The sequence below is a fragment of the Tursiops truncatus genome, chromosome 5 (genome assembly GCF_011762595.2).
Source record: "Tursiops truncatus isolate mTurTru1 chromosome 5, mTurTru1.mat.Y, whole genome shotgun sequence".
Classification (NCBI taxonomy): Eukaryota; Metazoa; Chordata; class Mammalia; order Artiodactyla; family Delphinidae; genus Tursiops; species Tursiops truncatus.
The window spans coordinates 93446126-93469641 of record NC_047038.1 but is presented as its reverse complement, the minus strand read 5'-3'; the positions used below and the strand labels follow the sequence as shown (position 1 = coordinate 93469641).

General features: G+C 39.5%; 1 protein-coding gene across 9 annotated transcripts in view; it reads right to left on the bottom strand.

The window, feature by feature from the left end:
• Positions 1 to 23516, bottom strand: part of FRAS1 (Fraser extracellular matrix complex subunit 1) — a 465636-nt gene that overhangs the window by 127708 nt on the left and 314412 nt on the right. For all 9 annotated transcript variants that reach the window (XM_033857169.2, XM_033857168.2, XM_033857167.2 and 6 more), the window contains 4 exons: positions 22094 to 22420; positions 11703 to 11856; positions 6256 to 6434; positions 1792 to 1908 (listed from right to left, as the gene is read on the bottom strand). In XM_033857169.2, the coding sequence (XP_033713060.1) occupies positions 1792 to 1908; positions 6256 to 6434; positions 11703 to 11856; positions 22094 to 22420 (777 nt within the window). The remainder of the gene's footprint in view (positions 1 to 1791; positions 1909 to 6255; positions 6435 to 11702; positions 11857 to 22093; positions 22421 to 23516) is intronic.

The following is a 23516-nucleotide window of genomic DNA, read 5'->3' as shown; positions in this document are numbered from 1 at the left end:
GACATTTATTACTGTATTGTCACTGTTTATTTATTTTCTTGTCTCCCTCTTTAGACTCTAAGTCTAAAATAGACTAATAGAGACTGCATTACATGATCACTGAATCTCCAATGTCTTCCACAGAACTTGGCAGAAATTAGGGACCCGAAAGTGTGCAAGACTGAATAACTGAATGATTGGAGAGGTAGACTCCTACCCTTAAACATCTACATGAATATACTATGTATGAATTTAGCATATGTATTCACAATGTGTTTACCAAATATGTACAAAACTTATGTGCTTAGATGCGTCCAAATCACTGAACTGAGAATGTGCTTTTGTCACATTTTACAGTATGTATATCTTACAGTAATGGCCCTAATTAATGTCAAAAGAAATATAAACTGTGTATATTTTAAGGAATGAAAGAGCAGCCTGATCACATTTTACAGTAGCCTAACCTTTGTGATACCCTAAATTACACAGAACAGACCTAATTTACAAACATGCAACCTGAGACCCTCAAGGTTAAGTATGTTGAAAAGTTTCTAGAGGTTTTCAGCAAAAGAGCGGGAGTGATGCCATCTTCATGGCTCCTGGCCCATTTTTTTTCCCTCTAAAGTCAAAATAACACCACATTAGCATTTGGCAAGAAACGTACATGCACATTTTTCTTTACGCTTTAGAGAAAATTCTGGTCCAAGCTCCTGCAGTCAGAATGATGAATTATAGACTCTATAGTGTTCCTGAATTATGATTTCTTTAAATTACAGTTTACGGTGGAAATGCCGATAGCATGTATCCATTAAAAACTTTGTTTCCCCTTTTATGTCTCTGTCAAGCCCCAGACCCATAATTTCTAAAACTCTGCCTGCTGTCTTTGTTGCAGCTCAGGAGTGCTGCACCACTTTGGAGTGTAATTCCGTGGACGCTAACTAAAATGTGGATCCAGGATGATTAATTTACAAGGACTTAATGTGCTGTGGCTCTGTCTAGAAGAGGGGTCTGGCATTACATGCCCCATAGATATAGGATTACAGTGGAACTGCTAATTGTCTGAACTCAACGCCATGTACTAATTTAGCTCTCACCTTGCTCCAAACCTTTCCATGTGTCCACACTCCTTCCCACGCAGCATACAAGCTCCTCTGTGATCTAGCTCGCAAAACCCCACAGGCTCACCACTCCCTTTCAGCCCCTCTCATCTTCCAGTCTCATTGAACTGTTCGCAATTTTCCCAACAATCATATTGTCTCTCCCCTCTGGGTCTTTGCATGTGTTGTTTTTATGCCTGGTGATGCCCTTTGCCATCACCCCACTATTCTTTCCAACCTGCCTCCCAAACCTTCACTTGGATATTTGCTACTTATCTTTCTGGAGTCAGCACAGACATCACTTTCTCCAGGAAACTTTTCTAATCGAAAGGAAACTACTAACAGGACTTCTAAAACAGAATAACCGTTTCTCCAGCTAGATGGAACTCTAACTGGCTGAATAATTATACCCAAATAGTAATCATTAAATGGATATAAGCCTGAAATTCCTTCCAGGTACTCAAGGAATGGTTCTGTGAGTGTCTGGAACGCTGTAAGAGGGCTCAGCAGCAATGGATGGGAGGCTGGAGTGGATTCCCTCTAACCTTCCTTTCACTCTGGGAATTTTAAGTTTCTTCTTTCAAGCCAATGAGAAACGAGTTCACAGGACTGGTATTTTTGACCCCAGAGCCCGTGTTCTGAGCCAAGTATTCTGTCACATCCCATTAACCTGCCTCCTCCAAGCAGAAACCATGAGCCCTGCTACCCAACTCACGGTCATGTGGAGAGATGCTCCTGGAGAGCGTTTGGGTGCTTCCGGAGTCTGGGGTAAGATGGCGATGTTGAACATGCGGCTCTCCAAATGGGCGTGAGCCTCCGTGGCACTGGACACCTGCAAAGACACGGCACACTGGTGAGCCTCTGGTGGGCAGAGTATGTTTGCCTGTGTTTATTTTTTCCCTTTTGAACCATCTGTCTTTGAATTCTGTATGCTCCTGTATTACGATTTTCATTCTGCTCTTCATATTTTAAAATTGCTTTTTTTACTGATTATAAAAACGATACATAAGCATTTTAGGCAATTGTGAAGTTGCAGGAAGGGATAAATAAGCAATAAGAGTCATCTAGAATTTCACTACCTAGAAATAGTCATTACTAATATATCGCTGCATTTCAGTTTAATCTTTTTTCCATGTATATGTGAAACTATATACAACTGTATATTCTAAATGTTTACTTAACACAATACTATGATATTTTGCTATACCATTAAACATTCTTGAAAACATAATTTTGATAGCTACATAGTGTCTCATTATGAGCATACACAACACATTATATCAATATACGTGATGTTTATTTCACTTTAGTCTTTACCCAGCACAGATATCTACACCTAGATTATAAATGACAAATCCCAGCCTCATCACTGCGAGGCAAGGTTAAGAACATTTACAACTAGGGTAGTGGTCACAAAATCAACTTTTTCCTGCTTCAGAAATGCTGAAAAATGATGCTCTTCTCATGCAGCCTCTCCCTTTCCTCAGTGCTACCTCGCTGTTCCCTTAAACTCGCCTTCCTTCCATTGTCTGCTCCTTAGGCTTGTTAGAAGAATTGCTAAGGCCCATGTGGCCATGTGGAGTTGTGTTAATTCCATGTGAGAGGGGCAGGGTTCTGTAAATCCTGAGAAAAAGGGCAGGAATAGCAGCCCTTTCTCTATGTCTTCTAAAGTTACACCCTCCAGGAAAACTGTCTTCTCTGTACCTTGATCACAGCAGGCGCCTGGAGCTCAAGCCTCAGAATATCAACTTGTTTCCAAGAAGGCATCTTATAGTGTCACCATAAATAATATTAACAGCCACAGCTATCATTCACTGAGCACTTATCATGGGCTCGGCACTGTGCTAGCTACTTTTCAAAAGTTTTCTTACCGAATACCCATCAAGTAGATATTATTATCTCCTTTTTTACAGATGAGGAAACTGAAGGTCAAAAAGTTAAGGTGTCAAGGTCACATAGCCAACAAGGGTCAGTATTTAAAACCAGGTCAGCGGGTTTGTGACCTTCCTACGGACCACAGTGACTCAAGTTGGAAGCTTTAGGAAATCAGGAAAGGGGAAGATATGGTCTCCTATCTCTTGAAGAAAAGGAATGGAACTCTGCAGGAAGTGAGAGGTGAGCAGATTACCAAGCAACGGTTGCAGTTCTAGCTTCCCTAGCAAAGACACGAGGGTAAAATATGTTGGTCTTTTTCAAATTACATCCCCTGAGGTTATGTCAACGTGATCTGAATATGCCAAAACCAGGGCTCCTTCCCCTGCCAAAAATGTGCCTGCTTTCTTCTCACTATGCCATCCTCTAATTTTTTAATACCACTTGCATTACACAAATCCCAAGTCTTAGATGCAAAGTAACAGATGGACTGCATTGATGGCTCATGACAGCACATCAACATTAAAACGAAATTAAATCCATACAACTCCTTGTATTGCATCTTCTGCTTTAAAGAAAATAAAAAAGAAGGGACACGAGAGGAGAATCATTAGAACGGCATCTTTTTTAAATAGTCTAAAATCCTAAGGGACACTAAAATGATGAATGGGGAAAGTTGCCAACCATTTATTTTAGCACGTAGCTACAGTGTCTGTGTCGTTTCACATCAAAATATGAGATAAGCCTATCAAACCATGAGATTTTAAAAACAAACACACCAAAACCTTCACATCCAAGAGAAAATGATCCCAGAGAGCTGTTTCATACTTGCAGTAAAGATGCTGTCAGTGTTCAAAATGTACTTTTTGAAATGCTTCAGAGGGGGTTCACAAATCATGTAAGAAAACTGAGCTTGTTAACTTCATAATTACTCCTTGTTTTAACTAAAAATAATTGCTACTCTTCTTTTTTACCAGACACGATTCTGAATGACTTTGGGCTATAGGGTTTTATTTTAAAATCCACTTCCAAAGGATGATATGCTGTCACTACTGAGGATATGCTAAAGAATATCCCACAGATTTTGAAGGAGATTTCAAATAGGAGTTCTAAACACATTTTGAGCAGAATGTGTGAAGACCCTCCAAAGGGAACCACTTTCTAAGTAATGATGTTTTTAGAGTCTTAAACTCTAGCGAATTTGTTTATAAAAATCAGCAACTTCTGCTATTTTATAATAACCCACTTAGTAACCAACTTGCAAAAGCAATCAAATATCATTTTAGCAGGTGCTGAGAATGACTTTCCAGGGAAGTGCTCCATACTGATAATGAAGGCAAAGGCAGATCTGAGGAGTCCAGTCCGTTGAGGTGACTTCTTTTGATTGAGGTCTTTGCTTCCATTCTGACTCATTATTTGAGGACTGTTGAGTCCCCAGGTGCTAAAACTGAAAAATTAACTTGGGCAAAGGGCACATAATGTCTGCTCACTCATTGGACATTCAGTGTGCTCAGTATAATCTCATTTTAACTGTTTCCAGGTTTATTGCAACTAGCTCTCTGGGGAAGCACACTTTTTACACAATATAAATTAGTCAGACAATGAAGATGTACACACCAGGCATCAGGAGCAGAATGGACGATAATTTTAACAAGATGAGCTATCGTGGTAGTTTATCCCCTACTGGATTCCTAGACCAAGGAAATGACTCAGACGTAGAGGGACTGTGATGCTGCTTTGGCTGATCACCGTGAGGGCTTCCTTATATTTTCCCTGACACTTTCCCCAAATCTTTTCTGTATCTATGCTTAAATGGTCTTTCTCATTCATACTTCCTCATTCCTTTGTGTTTCTGTTCCATTATTTATTTCCAAATTATCCTTGACAGAGGTTTGTCTAATGTTATGGGTCTTTCCAAAGATTCAGGTTTTGTACTTATTTACTAATTCCAGCATCTTATAATTAGTCAATTCCTCTTTTACCTCTATAAATGCCTTCCTTTCGCTTTCTTTTGGCTTCTCTGTGGTTCTCCAGCTTCTTGAGTTGAATATTTAGTCCATTAATTTTCATGCTTTTCTGTTCAACAATAAGAGCTTAAGGCCATCGATTTTCTTCCGAGTATTACTTTGTCCACATCATTTCAGTTCTGATAAGTTGTTTCCTCCTGATCAATATTTCTTAATAGTTTGCCATTTTGATTTCCATTTAGAACTAGTAATTATTAAGGAATTCCAAATGGTTTGATTTTCTTTGCCCTTTTATTATTAATTTCTAATTGTACTTCATAGTAGTCAGGGAATGTGCCCAGAATAATTTCTTGTTCTTTAATTTATTGACAGAATAAATTAAACCAACCTTATAGTCTGGTTGCCTCAGTTGGCTCAGGCTACTCTAACAAAAGTACCGTAGACTGGGTGGCTTATGAACAATAGAAATTTATTTCTCACAGCTCTGGAGGCTGGAAGTCTGAGATCAAGGTGCCAGTATGGGTGGGTTCTAGTGAGGGCCCTCTTCTGGGTTGTGGACTGCCGACTTTTCACTGTTTCCCTGTGGCGGGCAGCAGAGAGGGGGAGCAAGCATGACTCTTGTAAGTATGCTAATCCCATTCATGAGGGCACAACCCTCATGACCTCATCTAATTCTAATCAAAGGCCTCACCTCCATATACCATCACATGGAGGGGTAAGATTTCAACATATGAACTTTGGCGGGGACACAAACGTCCAGTCTATAGCACTGGTATTTGACCAGTCTCCATAAATGGTAGTCACACACCCTTACACGGTTAACAGGCACTATTCTAAATGCTTTTTATGTATTAACTCATTAAATCCTTACAGCAATGCTATTTTACAGATGAGGAAACTGAAGCACAAGGATTTTGCCCAAGTAATTTTCCCAAAGCTAGTACATGGCAGAAGTGAAACGTGAACCCAATGGGTTTGGCTGCTCTGCCCATGACCTTATCATAAGATGGTTAAATGTTCCAAAAACATTTGAAAAAAGAAAATAAGACTTTTTTCTCCATGTGGTATTTTAACATTTTGAAAATACTTTTTTCCAAACACTTTAGCCATTATCTATTATATACCTCTTTGTTGTAGAATGACTCTGCTTGTAGAGACACCCAGAAGGCTGAATTGACAGATTAAAAAAAAATTTTTTCAATGTTACTAGTTACATTTTTTTCTTCTCCCAAATGTGACTTCCAGGCAATCACAGAAAATGACCTGAGTTGTTTATAAATAAGGGTGATGGTTTTCATCAGACTATCCAGACATCAGAAGATTCAGGAAGCAGAGGGTACCTGAAAGTGGAAGGAGTCACTCTGGGCTGGGAGCCCTGAGTGCCGGTACCACACGATGCCTTCGTTGATGTCTTGCTGGGTGAACGTGCTGGTGGGAGTTGCTGTCCTCCCATCAGGAAGGTGCTGCCCTTCGTCTGCGGGGCTGTCTGCCGGCATATTAAACACAAGGACCACCTCCCCTAGGAAAGACACACAGTTAGTGAGGACCCCTGGGAAAAGTAAAAGTAAATCAGAGCTCTCGTCTCCTTTTCTACCACTTTTATTTTAAATAGAAAAGATATGATGTGCTTCTTTATTTTTATCCAAGGTGAAGGAAAAGATAGTAACACAGAATTCAACAGATATCATAAAATCCAACTTTAGACATAAAATTCCCAGTCTTTCAATTAAAAGAGCTAAAAGCCATTCGAGGGCAATTCATGTATGAAGTTACTGACTTTTATCTACTAAAATTATATAAGGAGACTCAAATAGTCGTGAACACTGCAAATACTGGGAACTGAATGGATTCATTTCTACCCACAGCTGTCTGTGAACAGAAAATGTTTTCTAACCAGGAAATTTTTTGGTGTAAACACAAGGGGAAATTAGAAAAAATTCAGAAAAAATCATCCTTGGAAGAGTTCTTGAAATGAAAACAATAATAGCTAACACTTGAATGCATATGACAGGCGCTGTGTGAAGCACTTAACATAGTGGTTCAAACCCAGTTCCACCACATCAAGCTGGGGGAGCTTACTCAGGTATTATAAGTCTCTGTTCCTCATTGGTAAAATGAGAATAATACTACATACTTCATAGGTGCTTGAAAAGAGTGTTGGTTATCCTTATTATGTTATTTAATCCTTCTGAAGATGCTACTGTCATCTCCATTTTAAAGACAAAGTTCTTTATGCTCAGAGAAGTTCAATAACTTGTTTGAGGTCACACAAGTCCAAAGTGAAGGAGCTGGGATTTGAATCTGAAGCTCATTTTCCTGGTCATGAAACCCTGTTACCCGTCATGGTTATTTGATGTTCACAGACCAACAATTACCTTGATAAATAACTGATGATGTTTTCTCCGCCTTCATTTTCTAAATTTTATTAGAATTGAAGCAATGAAATCTAAATCTAAACATCACCACCAACACCACCAATCTGTTTCTATTGCTTATTCTTAACCTGAAGCTACTATTTTCTTAAAGTGAGATTGAAAATACAAAGGTGTTATAGAAACAATCAAAATTTCCCAAGGAGGATATGCCTTCAAGTGAAGACCAAGGAGAAGAATGGATGAACTGCTAAAAACAAGCCACGTTCTCATGAAAATGCATCTAACAATAAATCTGAAAGAGGTCTCTCTACCGCTCAGATAGTAAGAGGGAGAGAAGAATGTGTGTGTATGTGTGTGTGAGAGAGAGAGAGAAAGAAAGAGAGAGAGAGAGAAACTGCATACATCTTTTAAATGTTCTGTAGGAGGATACCCAGATCTTAGTGCCCTAGACATATCAGGTAATTGATAGTGCACTTTGATTACCCCAGAGAAATGTGTTCTCTTATTCAAAGGAAATACTCATTCTAATATTTATAGGCACTAAATTCAAGTTAAAAATGCACATAATATCCTGGATAGTGATGAAATACTGAAGTAATAGAAAAACATCAATATTCTTATTTTATTCTTAAAATAATCATGTGTAGAATCAACTCACTCTAGTTTCTTTCTTGTACTGTTTCTCATTTATACTTAAGTCACCAATTCCATTACCCATCTCTCCCTGGTTCAACTTCTGTTCATAAGATCCTGCTAATAAACATGCTTTCCCAGGATGTGGACTGTTTATGAATGTGGGTAGTTGCAAAATAGTCTGGAAGGAGATTTCCACAGTGAAAATGTGGAAAACAGAAAAACAGTAGAAAAACAGAAAACATTCAAATGCCAATTTCCTGGCTCTTCTGCTTTATAATAGGAAGGCAAAGCAGAATTTTCCTAACAAGTCCTAATGAAATAAACCTATTTTTCAGATTTAAAAAAAAAAACAAACCCATTGCAATACTATGCAAATTAACAGGAATCACAGGATGCTGGTTAATCCCATTAATTTCAACTCAGTAAACAGTCAGTGAACACCTGTTAAGGGCTAGCTACTGTGGTTAGCCCTTTGGGGTGGGGGACTCAAAGATCAGTAAGATGCAGTTCCTTCCCCTTGAGATCAGCCCCACAAGCACCTGGGAGCCTCTGTGAGATTTTCAGTAGGTTAATGGCACGAAGTGATTTAGAACACAGAATATACGCGAAAGTTCTGTTAAAGGGGCTGGACTTTATTTTATAAAAATGATAACAATAGTGACTAACAATTATGTGGACAGTTTGGTCAACTATAAGTCTGCTGTAAAATCCAGATGAGAGATGGGAACCTGAACTAAAGCAACAGAGGTAAGATTGGAAACACGTAAACAGATACAAGAATCATTGAGTAAGTGGAAGCAACAGAACTTGACAAATGTGGCTGTAAAGGGTAAGAAAGAGGGAAGAATCAGATGATCACCTATTAGGTTGGGTGATGTGTAGGGAAGCGATGCCACAAATGGGATGAGCTGGTAGAAGAAACGATGAAGAGTTCAAGTTCAGCACTGGGTATGATGAATACAAGGTACCTTTGTGCCAAGCCCATCAGTAGACAGGGAGAAATACCGGTATTTTGTAGGGTTCACTCCATCGAGGTGAGAGCTTTTGCGTAATACCTCACCTCTGCTTTTATCATAGTATGACAAAATCAAGGAGATGACTCTAAATATATGAAAATCCAGGTTTAAAAAACAGTCCAGGCTTAAAAACCAGAAAATAACATCTACTAGTGATTTCCTTTACACTGAGCTCAATATTTTAACCAAGAAACTTTATGGGAAAATGTAATAGAATTAGAATCTCGGAATTTTCCTGGTGGCACAGTGGTTAGGAATCCACCTGCTAATGCAGGGGACACAGGGTCGATCCCTGGTCTGGGAAGATCCCACATGCCGTGGAGCAACTAAGCCTGTGCGCCACGACTACTGAGCCTTCACTCTAGAGCCCGCGTGCCACAACTACTGTGCCTGCACTCTAGAGCCTGCATGCCACAATTACTGAGGCTGTGCGCTGCAACTACTGAAGCCTGTGCGCCTAGAGCCCGTGCTCTGCAACAAGAGAAGCCACCGCAATGAGGAGCCCCTGCACCGCAATGAAGAGTAGCCCCCGCTCTCGGCAGCTAGAGAAAGCCCGCGCAGCAACGAAGACCCAACGCAGCCAAAAAGAAATTAAAAAAAAAAAAAAGATTTGCGTTAAGTGGGCTTCTCATTCCCACCTCCTTTTCCACTCCTGAATGGCTCCTAAGGGTAATGCGATTTGATTATTACCAGTAGGGAGCTCTGAACACATAGAAATAGGATTATGTTCATAGGAAGAAGTTAATTAAGAGAGTTATATTAGGAAAGGGTCACGTGAGTCAGGCTTACTTACATGGCATTTATCAAGCTGAAATGGCTTTTAAAAAAATCACTTAATTCCGCATTGTTCTATTTAATACTTAGACGGAATATTGGGATATTGGGCTATCTTTAGGAAATTTAATTTTTTGACTTTTAATGCTCAAGACAAAGGTAAAGAATTTAATACATCAAACCAGTCAAAGGTTTTTAGAGCTGAAAAGGACTTAAACATTGTCTAGCTTAAAATCAGTAGGTGAAATACGGCAAAGTTGAATAAGGTCTGTGAACTAATTAACAGCATTGTATCAATGCTAATTTCCTGGTTTTGATTATTGTCCTACGATTATGTAAGATGTTAACAATGGAGGAAGCTGGATGAAGGATATTCAAGAGTTCTTTGTACTATTTTTGCAACATTTCAGTAAGTCTAAAATTATTTTAAAATAAAAAGTTAAAAACTTACCTAGCTTCATCTTTCAAAGAAACTTATGGCTCAAGGGGGTCCATCTGCCTTCCTCAAGTATAATAAATGACAGCCCAGCTAGACTGACTGTTTTATAATTCTATCAATTCTTGATTAGATTATGCTTTTCAATGCCTTTGTGGACTCTATACTTATTTTTAAATAGTACAAAAGTTGATTTTTTCCTCACCACAGAAAATACACAATTAAAAATATCTGATAAACCTGAGGAAAAACAGATTGTTATTTCCCTGCTATTTGTCACGCCAAGCAATTTTAATGAATATATTTTTCATTTTCAGGTGATTATTTCTTTTAAAAAATCTACCTGCCTGTTGTTTTTATTTTTGTAACATTTTGTCATCTCCTTACAGTTTCGATCCCTTCTTTTGTGTCTTTAAATCTTTTTAAATATGCTTATTTCATAGTTTTTGTAAGCTTGTTCCTTCATTGGAAACCTTGGGGTTTTAACCTTCTTGTTTGTTTTAGTTATGGTACTATAGATTTTTTCTTCATATGTTCTGTAATTCTGAATTCTGAGTTAATCTTCAGTGGTTTTCTCTGTGAGAATCTTGTGTGGTCTGGAGTTGAGGGTGGACATTCCACAGCAGTTAATACTAGTTTCTGCAAGGGACCCAGGAAGTACCATTGGCCTGAGGTCAATTTTCATATTAATGCCTCAGCTTTGGGTTTCTCAGACTATGCACACAGTATAACTTAACCTTGGATCTTCAGGAGAAACAGGCCTGAATTTCTGAATTCTCAGCAGACTCTTTTTGCTCCCTCTGAGCCCTGGGAAACACAGGTACATTTCTTTGCCATCTCTCTGTGCTAGTGAGCTTCTTGTCTTAATTCCAACTTTCTGTCTCTGCACAGGCATTAAATCCCAAGCCCCCAGGTTACTGAGGGATACACACAACCCCTCAGGCAAGCTATGCCATCAGCTCCTGCCCAGATTGGCTTTCAGTTCCTTCTCTGTGTCTGGCACTTGGAGATTTCTCTGTATTCTCGGGAGGTCAGCTATGATTGCCTTATAGCTCTGAATCTCTTTTATCCATCATTTCTAGGTGATGATGATGGGTTATCATACTCTACTGTCTTGCTAGAAGTGGAAGTAACAATGGAGATCTTGAGAAATGTTTTTATGTAAAGTCTTTTCTTAAAAAGAAAGTCTCAAGAAGTGCGGTGATGTTCTGGGAGGGACACAAGGTGGAGTTTGAAAGCCTGAGGTTTGACATTGTATTGACATATTATTAGCCAGGTGACTTTTAACAAGTTACTTTCTCTGTAAAATGTAGTTGTTTTAAAACTTAAACTTTAGGTTTAACTATACTATGTTTACATTACTTAGCATACCAATAATATGTATATAGCAATGATAGCTATTGTGATTATTCTGTCTCTAAAGGGGATGCCTGGGGTATTAGAAAGCTGAGTTCATTGGAAACACACCCTGGCTGTGTGGCTTTGTACAAAAGCAAGTCCAAGACTGCTGAATGCAATGATGACATCATGACAAGGGAAAAACGAGTTACCAAATTGGGGGTGCTCCTGTGTAATTTTGTAGATGATTTCTGAGGCTCTGGCACCTGGAGCTTCAGCCTGTAAGATTCTGTTGGTAATCTGCAGCATCCCGCCTTCTGGAACCCACACCACTGAATTAGCCACAAGTCGAAGACCTCTATCATTCTAGAAGAAAGAGAGAGTACAGAATTAGGTCCAAGCGAAAAAAAGAAAATACTGGTCCTTAAAAACATAAGTTATTAGGTCCTATTGCTGCTAAAGATTGCCTAATAAGAGATTCATAGCTTTAGAGTCATACTGTGAACAGTATATGTTTAATTATGTGTAGATATATGCATGTGTCTGTATACAGGTACATACATATATCCTACTTTTTCTCCTAATTCATCATAAGCACATAACTTGTATCATTCAGGGAGACTAAGTCTCTCCATTTCTTTCTTTCATTTGTCCATCTACCTGTCTTTCCATCTTCCCCACCCACCTATATTCAAGAACTATTCATTAAACACCTATTATATGCCAGATCTTTTGCTAGAGGCCTGAGGTATATAAGGCTGGCTGAAATAAGACCTCAGTTTCAGAACCTACAGTCTAGTGGGGCAGACAGACATATAAAATAGGCTGCATCACAAGTGATGATCTAGAAGAAGCTTGAGCAGGGTACTGTGGGAAAATAAAGGAAAAAGGAGATTTCCCCTTTGGGGAAGGAATGGTCAGGAAGGCTTTCCTATGGAAATACCATTTAATTCTTGAATGACAAAGAATGGGCTTTCTAACTGAAACAGACTCCAGGAAGAGGACCCAGCCTAAGCAAAGACATGAGACAATGCACTCTGTGCTTAATAAAATATCCAAGTGACTGGGCAAGCAGAGTCTAGGGAGCTAGGGGAGGGGGTGAATAAAAAGTGACCCCTAATGTAGGCTAGTAGAAGGTAGAAGCTGTGCTGTAAGTCTCCATTTAGCTTGTAGGCACTGTAAAGTCAACATGAATCTTCAGGGAAGGAAATGGGATGCTCAGGTTTGGGTTTTGGAGAACCTCCAGCAGCAAGAGATGGGAGGGGCTGGAGGTGGTGTGAATCTGGAGCTGCAGAAACCATTTAACAAGTTCTTGTAATGGCTCAGGTGAGAGAAGATGAAAAGGTGATTGCAGTGGGAATGAATAGTTAGAAACAGATTCCAGAAACACTACAGAGGCCAAACTGACAGGCCTCGATGACTGATTGAAAGTGAAGCCCTTAGAAACAACAGTTGGGAATAGCTGACTGGAAGAAATCACCTACTTAGCGCTCCTGAGAAGGCAACCATTCTAATTGCTAAAGCTAACGTCATTAAAAAGTGCTGATTTGCAAGGTGCACACCTCTTTCAAAGCCTCCTAATTGACATTTTCCACAGAATGGGATCAGTGAGGCTGCCTGTGTTCAGTTTTCATACTTTCAAAATCGGTAAATCTGATGTTTTCAAATAGGGCATTTCAGAAGGGATGTTATTCTAAATTATTGCTATTACTTTCAAATATGTCAGTAAACAGAACAGAGCAAACAGCATTCCCAAGAGGGGAGTATTCAGAACAGAAGAAAACAAATATTCATTTGCTGTCACTTGAGAGCATCTGCGCCTCTCAGGAGGTGGTCACAGCTATTTTCACCACAATCACCAAGGAAGTGTCATTGCCCAGGAGGACAGCAGACAACGTACCTCCCATGTGGTTGGTGCTTAGGGGCAAAATCCCACAGAATTTTTTTTCTCTCACAATTGATTTACCATATTATTTATGAAAACATCAAAGTGTGCCAAGAACTTTGCACGTTACCTACCAGAATTCTGGGGGAAAGGGCCCTATTCACTCCAGCCGTTTTATAAAACATAATACATTTGGACCCAGGAAGATTAATCACTACAAATTTTTCTAATAGCAGCAGTCCATCACGTTTGATTCTGTGATGGAGATCACTCACACACAGCAACCACATTCTTGGACCGATGAGGCAGTGTGGTTTTTCAAATTCCAAGCAAGTAAATAAGCAACGTGCCCTGATATCTCTCCTACTACATTTCTATATTGACTATATTTTATCAGTACAATTCTCTGTAACTCCTGTGTAAGTGTCAATTTTTAGGAGACAGTTCTCCTTGCAAGTCAGTGTTCAGAGACCAGCAACATATGGACGCTTCTTAGAATTTTAGACTCTCAGACCTTCTGCATTAGAATCTGCATTTTAATTTTTTCACCAGCTTTACTGAAGTATACTTGACAAATAAAAGTTGTATATATTTCAGGTGTACAACATGATGTTTTGATATATGTATAGATTGTGAAATGATTACCACAATCAAACTAATTAAGCCATCCGCCACCTCACATAGTTATAAATATTTGTGTGTGGTGAAAACACTTAAGATCAACTCTCTTAGCAAGTATGCAATACAGTATTATTAAGTATAATCACCATGCTATATGTTAGATCTACAGAATTATTCATCTCTTATAACTGGATCTTTGTACCTTTGACCAATATCTCCCAGTTTCCCCCCCTCCACCCAGCAACCACCATTCCACCCTGCTTTTATGAGTTTGGCTTCTTTCAGGTTACAAATATAAGTGAGAGTGTGCAGTATTTGTCTTTGTGCTTAGCTTATTTTAAAGGCTCATCTATGCAGTCGCAAATGACAGGATTTCCTTCTTTTTAAGGCTGAATAATATTCCATTGTATATACAACCACATTTTCTTTATCCATTCATCCATTGATGGACACTTAGGTTTTTGGTTTTTTTTTTAACATCTTTATTGGAGTATAATTCCTTTACAATGTTGTGTTAGTTTCTGCTGTATAACAAAGTTAATCAGCTGTATGTACACGTACATCCCCATATCTCCTCCCTCTTGTATCTCCTTCCCACCCTCCCTATCCCACCCCTCTAGGTGGTGGCAAAGCACCGAGCTGATCTCCCTGTGCTATGCGGCTGCTTCCCACTAGCTATCTATTTTACATTTGGTAGTGTATATATGTCCATGCCACTCTCTCACTTCGTCCCAGCTTACCCTTCCCCCTCCCCATGTCCTCAAGTCCATTCTCTACGTCTGTGTCTTTATTCCTGTCCTGGCCCTAGGTTCATCAGAACCACTTTTTTTTTTTTTTTTTTTAGATTCCATATATATATGTGTTAGCATATGGTATTTGTTTTTCTCTTTCTGACTTACTTCACTCTGTATGACAGACTCGAGGTCCATCCACCTCACTACAAATAACTCAATTCCGTTTCTTTTTATGGCTGAGTAATATTCCATTGTATATATGTGCCACATCTTCTTTATCCATTCATCTGTCGATGGACACTTAGGTTGCTTCCATGTCCTGGCTATTATAAGTAGAGCTGCAATGAACATTGTGGTACATGACTCTTTTTGAATTATGGTTTTCTCGGGGTATATGCTCAGTGGTGGGATTGCTGGGTCATATGGTAGTTCTATTTTTAGTGTTTTAAGGAACCTCCATTCTGTTCTCCATAGTGGCTGTATCAATTTACATTCCCACCACCAGTGCAAGAGGGTTCCCTTTTCTCCACACCCTCTCCAGCATTTATTGTTTGTAGATTTTTTTTAAGAAGATGTTGGGGGTAGGAGTTTATTAATTTATTCATTTATTTTTGCTGTGCTGCATCTTCATTTCTGTGCGAGGGCTTTCTCTAGTTGTGGCAAGCGGGGGCCACCCTTCATCGCGGTGCACGGGCCTCTCACTATCGCGGCCTCTCTTATTGCGGAGCACAGGCTCCAGACGCGCAGGCTCAGTAGTTGTGGCTCACGGGCCTAGTTGCTCCACGGCATGTGGGATCCTCCCAGACCAGGGCTCAAACCCGTGTCCCCTGCATTAGCAGGCAGATTCTCAACCACTGCGCCACCAGGGAAACCCTGTAGATTTTTTGATGATGGCCATTCTGACTGGTGTGAGGTGATACCTCATTGTAGTTTTGATTTGCATTTCTCTAATGATTAATGATGTTCAGAATTCTTTCATGCGTTTGTTGGCAATCTGTATATCTTCTTTGGAGAAATGTCTATTTAGGTCTTCTGCCCATTTTTGGCTTGGGGTGTTTGTTTTTTTGATATTGAGCTGCTTGTGTATTTTGGAGATTAATCCTTTGTCAGTTGCTTCGTTTGCAAATATTTTCTCCCGTTCTGAGGGTTGTCGTTTCATCTTTTTTATGGTTTCCTTTGCTGTGAAAAAGCTTTTAAGTTTCATTAGGTCACTTAGGTTGTTTTTATAGCTTGGCTATTGTAAATAGTCCTGCAATAAACATGGGAGTGCAGATGTCTCTTCAAGACACTGACTTCATTTCCTCTGGACATATACCCCGAAATGGGATTGCTGGATCAAACAGTAATTCTATTTTTAGTTTTTTAAGGAGCCTCCTTACTTGTTTTCCATAGTGGCCATACCAATGTACATTCCCGCCAACAGTGTATAAAGGTTCCCTTTCCTCCACACCCTCATCAGCACTTGTTATCTTTTGTCTTTTTGAGAGCACCCATTCTAACAGATGTGAGGTGGTATCTCATTGTGGTTTTGATTTGCCTTTTTCCTGATGATTAGTGATGTTGAGCACGTTTTCATGTACCTGTTGGCCATTTGTCTTCTTTTGAAAAATGTCTATGCAGGTCCTTAGCTCCTTTTGTAATCTTTTTGGGGGGGCGCGGGCTATTGAGTTCCTTATATATTTTGGATATTAACCCCTTTTCAGATAGATGGTTTCAAATATTTTCTCCCATTCTGTAGGTTGCCCTTTCATTTTGTTGATGGCTTCCTTCGGGCACAGCATTTTAGTTTGATGCATTTCTACTTACGTTTTAATCCCAGGAGATCCTGGGAGATGTGGAGTCATGCTGAAGGGTGAGAAGCGTGGCCCAGAACAGAGATCACGATGGGCCTAGAATGGTTCTCCCAAACTCCACAGGCAAGCCTTTAAGAATAGTTACACCTATAACAGAATAATACATATGCCTCTGTCTCTGAATCGTTTGTTTACAGTACATAAAAAGAAAACAGACAGCTATCTAAGGAAAAGAAGTATAATTCTTCCCACTTCTTAGGAAGAAGATGGTTTTATCAGTTGCTTTGTTTTGGGAGAGTGTCAGGGAAGATTCAAGAAAAGATGAATAGAAGTCTATACACCACCATTTCTACAGCTAACACGTCCAAAATAAATTTTAACCTAATTTCCCCTGTGGTTCTGACATTTTGCAATTTTTTTATCTCCTTATACAGGCACACCTTGGAGATATTGTGGGTTTGGTTCCAGACCACTGTAATAAAGCAAACATCGCGATGAAATAAGTCACACAAATTTTTTGGTTTCCCAGTGCATATAAAAATTATGTTTACATTATACTGTAGTCTACTAAGTGTGTAATAGCATTATGTCTAAAAAAACCAATGTACATACCTTAGTTAAAATTCATTGCAAAAAATGCTAACCATCATCTGAGCCTTCAGCAAGTCATAATCTTTCTTCAATAGGAACATCAAAGATCACTGATCACCATAATATAATAATAATAATTTAAAAGTCTGCAATATTGCAAAAATTACCAAAGTGTGACACAGAGACATGAAGGGAGCAAATGCTGTTGCAAAAAAAATTGCCCTGATAGACTTGCTCAATGCAGGGTTGCCACAGACCTTCAATTTCTAAAAAACACAGTATCTGCAAAGTGCAATAAAACGAAGTATGCCTGAAGTTTTTTTTCTGCACAATATATTCCTGCATATATCCCTGTAAATTCAAGAAATTAGCCATAATTTCAGTTGAAGAATCTTCTGCCTAAGTGATGTTTTATATATCCTTCAGGGTACCACATTAGAAGAAAATGAAATCTCAACAAGGGATTATGGGGGCATAATTAAAACAGTGCTTTAAATTAAATAGTTCTACTAATTAATTTCATAGAACAATAGGCATAAAGAACTGCTGGTTATAAAGTTTAGTCATCATATACTGATTACAAATAAAGATATTAATGTTGTAAACCAGAAGTAAAGGCCCATGCGTGACCTCATCATTTGGAGGAAAAATCCCACAAACAAAATGAAAACTCCCCCCCTCCCCAATTAAAGATTGGAACATAAATGATGAGCTCAAATACGATGGTGTACCCCAACCCCAAGCCAAAATACTCAAAAAAATTTTTTAACTTTATTAACTAGAATATGACTGTAATTAGATATAACAGCAACCCTCACATTTTATTTATTCTGTAAAAATACTTTAATTTGTTACAGCTCATTTATACCATAGCTTTTAAAATTTAATCTTGGAGGGCACTGTGGATTTTAGGGAAGGATTATGGGGGGTGGCACATATAAGGTGAAAGATAGATGCTATTTACCAGAATGAAGAACAATGGAGAGATAATTGCACTGTTTTTGTGTTTGCCAGTGTGTGTATGTGCCTCAGAAACTGCAGCTTCAGGTCAAGGATACAGAACCTTCTCTCCATGGAGGTTTCAACTGCTTTATAAACAAAGAAACAAACACATATTTCGTAATCAACAAACACTTTTTGAGTGTATACTCCGGACGATGTACCTTACAAGATGCTAAATTGAACCAATTCAGCAAGTCCAATAAAGTGAAACCTTGATATGTGGTGAGGATTTATTTATTTATGAGACAGGCAGATTCTTATTCAGAGAAATAAACATTTTGATGCCATTGATATTTATAACTCTCACAAACATCCTTTTAATCAAACTGTGTCCCTATAAGACAACGCATGGGAGGACAGGTTTTAAGAAAATTGCGGGAAAGCCCAAGAGGGCTTTTAGCTGCACTCAGGCCTTACCAAGGTCAAACAGCCAGAGAAGGCTCTCAGCAATAGAATTTTCCATCCAGTTCATAGCATGACACCTGGGGGCTTTTAACATCAAAGCATTACCCAGTTGCAGAAAATAACTGCTCAAACAACAACTAATGAGGTCAGAAAGATCATCAGATTTATTGCCAAAGTAGAAAAAGGGGCATGATTTTCAGAGATGCTTTAATTAATGAAAAAGAAGGAAATTCCTTGAAAGCCCGGCAGCAGAGAGAAACCCACCAACATGCAAGGCTTCTCCCTGCCCGCATTTTAGCCCGTATTAGACTCTGAATTTCTTTAGAATCATATCTGTAGCAGGCTTGGGTTTGGTAATCCACCCAGTTAATGAAAGCCTGTTCAGCAGAGCATTCTTTATTACCTTTTAATCTTCTTGAATTCTTTTGCCTCCTTCCCCAACAGAACATGTTTCAACATCTGTCTTGGGTCTATTTTCTCCTCAGCAACTCAGTATAAGCCTGGAGGGTGGCAGTCAACTTTACTCACTGCCAGGCCAAGGATAAAAACATAAATTTGGGGGAAGTGATGTAGAACTTGATAACTAAAAGTGGAACCAACAGCTCCTACCCTCAGTCTCAGATGGGCCACCCCAGCATTAGCTGAAGTGCCCAGTAGGCTGATGGATCTGATGCAAGGGGGATCAATTCAAAGGCAGGAACATAGGCACCAGCCTAACTCAAGCTGTCGCATCCACGCATCTATCTATCCATCCAACAAAAACGTACTAAACTTCTGCAATGTGCCTGGCTCAAGGCAGCAATACTGAAATAGTTCCTGCTCTCACAAAGCTGCCTTTTTCTATCCCTCAGTCCCTTTCCATCTATCTTACCAGGTTAAGTTTTATGTTGAACAACACTAGGATTAATTTTTACATCCATTCACTAGGAATTAGACCTAAAACCCTTTGTCATTCCATTTAAATCACCAGCTAGACATAAGCCAGTAACTGTCGTTACTCCAAATTTAATACACAGGTAGCTTCAGGGTAAGGGCTTACATGCCATCTTCAGAAATGGCTAGTAGAACAAAATCAATCGTGGCTGACTATACAACGACTGGGAGCCATTAACAGTTAAGGCAATTTTTTTTCTTCTTGGGCTCCAGTAGACTTATGATTATAAATAGCTTTGTTTGTAACAGGATGTGGTGAGCCCACAGGGAAGATTCGGAGAGGCTTGGGGTCCAGACTGCTTGGATAAGACATTGAGAAAATGACTAAATTACTGTCTCCATTCTGTCCATTAAGGGGATAAGAATATATATGACCAAAACGCTGAAAAAAAAGTGAGCTAGAATGAACAAAAGCCATCTGGTTAAGTGTGCGGAGCCAGAACACACTTGATTTGAAATCACAGATCCATCACTAAATACCTTGATGAGAAATAAACATTTTTAAACCTCTGTAAATGTTTTTAAACCTCCTTTATTTCAGTTTCCTCTTTCGGAAAATGAAAGATAATAATTGTACAAATATCCTGGAACGATCATGAAGATCAAAAGGAATAATTCACATCAAGCATTAGTGCCCAATAAAGGTTAAAAACAAAGCAAACAAAAATTACTTTCACCAATAGCAGAGTATCCTCTAGAAGTAATAAGGTTCTACAGCCTCTATTCTAACCTTCTTCACTAAGACATTGTAAAGACGAGTAGAATAGATATGAGAAAAAGTACTCTGAATTCCTAAAAGAAGATGTAGTCTATATTTGTAAAATATTACCAGGATGAGAGCATCAAGTTTATTATTAGTATATTCTAATGGCTGCTGGGGCTCTGGTAACCGGTTTCATTATCCTAATTCACTGTTTAGAAGCCATTAGTTCACCTGATGGACAGGTAAGCACAGCACTACAGGAGATGGAGGGAAGGAAGGGGGAAGGAAGGAGAACACTCACACGCCTCCCAAGTTGTAAGCACTCTAAGAATTCTCAAGTTCTATGCTTATGCCTCGTTTATAAATTAAAATTCTATTTTTCTTTGTTGTGTTTTGGTAGTCGAAGTGGCTAAAATCCTAGAAAACCCCTTCAATCTTGGGCCATACCACACAAACTGGTTGTACGATACAATGCGCTGAGCTCCAAACATGGAGATTGAAACCTCGATAGGAAAGGCGGCTGCTAGGGTTGCACTGAAATCCCATAACAATCTTTGGAGAGAAACCAAGAAGGAAGAAAAGAAAGCTTTCTGTGTCTGTCTAGACTTCATCTCTTCAGAAGTAAACCTCATCTCCCAGGGCGATAGCAAGAGGGTGATAATTCAGATTAGCTTCAAGGGGGCCATCTGCCAGCTCCATCATCATCAGCCTTCGCTTCCTCCCACCTATCTCATGCCACCATTACTGTTTCCAGCAGCTGAACATAATGAGACCAGAGCCTGAGAAACCAGCCAGCAGACCATATTAGATTCAGCTCTTCACCTTCATGAGGATCAACTGCAAGTTGTAAGTGATAATTGGTGAGAAAGTGACAAGTGGTTTCTAAACTGTCCTCAGCAAATCAATCTCTCTAGCTCATCATCAATGACACTTCAGTAAGTGCTGGTATTTGGAATGAAAAGTTCAAAAAAAATTATGTCTCCCAATCTGCCATCATGAGAGAGAGTCGTTCTTGCTATTACAGAGAAAAGAGCTTGGAGTGAAATATCATCAAGTAATAAATGGCTTTGAAAATATTTTTCAGCATGTCTCTTAGAACTAGCATGTGCTAGCCCAGTATTTCCCAAAATGTGATAGCCATCCTATTAGGAGTATCCAAAGACATTTTATGTTGTGCATGGATGGAATTTTATAAAATGGTTATGTATTCATTTTAATATTTTGGAAAAATGTATAAATCTACATTAAGTCCAGGATTTCACAAGTATTTATTAGGAAGAAGCCATGATAAAAAAGTAAGTTGATTCAAAGAAAAGTATTAAGTGAATAGTAGGACAGGCACTCATGGATACGGCAAAAACACAGGGAGGTGGCATGGGGATGACTCAGGCTGAGAAGCACTGCTCTTCACCGGGCTCCTACCCCCTAGGCCAAGGACTCCTGTGATTACTAAAAGAGTTTTCTCATCCTACTTCAGTGGAGAATGGTTGAACTCATCCTTTTTGATTCATTACAGTAAGCTGACTATAAGCTTCACATCACATGAGCTACTCTAGAAGAGCAGACAAGAACAGGGGTGCACTTGATTCTTACAATCATGCTCAGGCAGCAGACCAAAAAGTCAGAGGACAACGAGGCATTTTTATGGCAGCAAGTCAACACAAAATTTCAAACGTGTTCCTTTGGCAGAGAACATGGGGACAGGTCTTTCGGCTCAAGGGTGCTCCTAACAAAATACACACTGCCCTCTGAGATTGGGTAATGTGTTCTATTAATCATTGAATGTCCTAAATAGCTCCATAATAGATGCTTAATAAATGTTTGAATAAATAAATAATTATCGGTATCTTAAATTTATGAATATCGCAAGACAACATCATCAACAAAACTTCACATCTAGGTGCGAGGAAAATGTAGCTCTAGCAATGACACTTACCTTGGGCACAGTCCTCACACGGAACAGTATATTTTGGAAGGAGTGTCCATCATTGGCCTGCAAGACTGTGACATCAGAAGTGCTGTCCGAGCCGTCGTGAGCATACTGGAGAAGGCCCCTGGAGAGCTCATCCAGCCGGAACTGATAGCTGGGGGCTGCAGGCGACTGAAGTGTTTGGAGCAACTGGCCATGAAGTGGAGGATCGAGCACTTGGACCACCACATCCTGTGGGTTGTCGTCATCTCGGACGTCAAGCAGCTGAGTGGTGATGGTTCCCCTCTCTCCTCTGCTAATATGGAGAGGCTCATTCCTCAGCACATAGGGGGCCTGTGGAGTTGAAGGGAAGGAGGAGAAGAGAAGCCATTCGCAGGAAAAGAGAGGGCAATCCAGTGGACCAGATACCAGCTGTGTGCAACCTGATTGCCATTTCTATGCTTTTTAAGGAACTCTAGATGCTCCGGCCAAGTGCCAAACTCTTGCATAATCACAGCATTTGCCAGAGGTGTAGTCAAACATAGTAATCACTGCAAAGGAGGTTACTTCACACCTGTGGTTCTGGAGATTTCTCAAGACACTTCCAGACCATAATATTCATCAGGGGCAACCAAAGTGAGCTGCTTGCTTCCAAATCTCTGAAGTCTCTGCTGTCATGATTTACACGACATCCCCTGAATTGCAACTGAGAGGTGAGTCAGGGAACTCAATTAGTTGTCTGCATTCAAGAGGGACTAACAAGAGATATGGAATTTTGGCATTTGTGTTGGGAGTTGAGCACTTCGTTCGCTCCAGGCTACACTGCAGCAAGCTGACTTGGAGTAAGATACTTCGGCATTCTGAATTCCTCTATTTCTGGTCCCTCCCAGTAATTTTCTTCAAGCTGTCTCGTCCATATCTTCAACGGGCCCACCCCAACTCAGGTGATAAAGCCTGATATGATCATGGTCTGCGTAAGGCAACCACCTGGTTAATGCATGTGGCAAATTTTAATATGTTTTCCTTAGGATTATCAGGTTTCTCCCACCAACTTCAGTAAGCAAATAAAATGTTCTTTCATTGAGATAAAAGTTAATGAACCACACATAAAAAAACACCAACAAGTAAACAAAAAAACAAAAAAATCAAGGCAAGAAGCCAAAGAAAACATTATCTTAGTTGTTAATATCACTTGAAGTTGAACCCTCTAGGGGTTTTTCAGTACACTGCCTTTCTTTACTCCAAATGGTTTTCCTTTAACAATACCCCTCCTGGCCTCCTGGAAATTTCAATATCTATTAAAGTAATGTCTAGCTAGTGCATCTCTATAATAATCACATAATAGCTATAGAAGATAGCTACTCCTCAGGATTCCTGAGTGAGAATTCAAGAGCTGTGATTCTATACATGGGAATGAATGGCCCCTCGGATTCTGAAAGAGGAGAGGTCA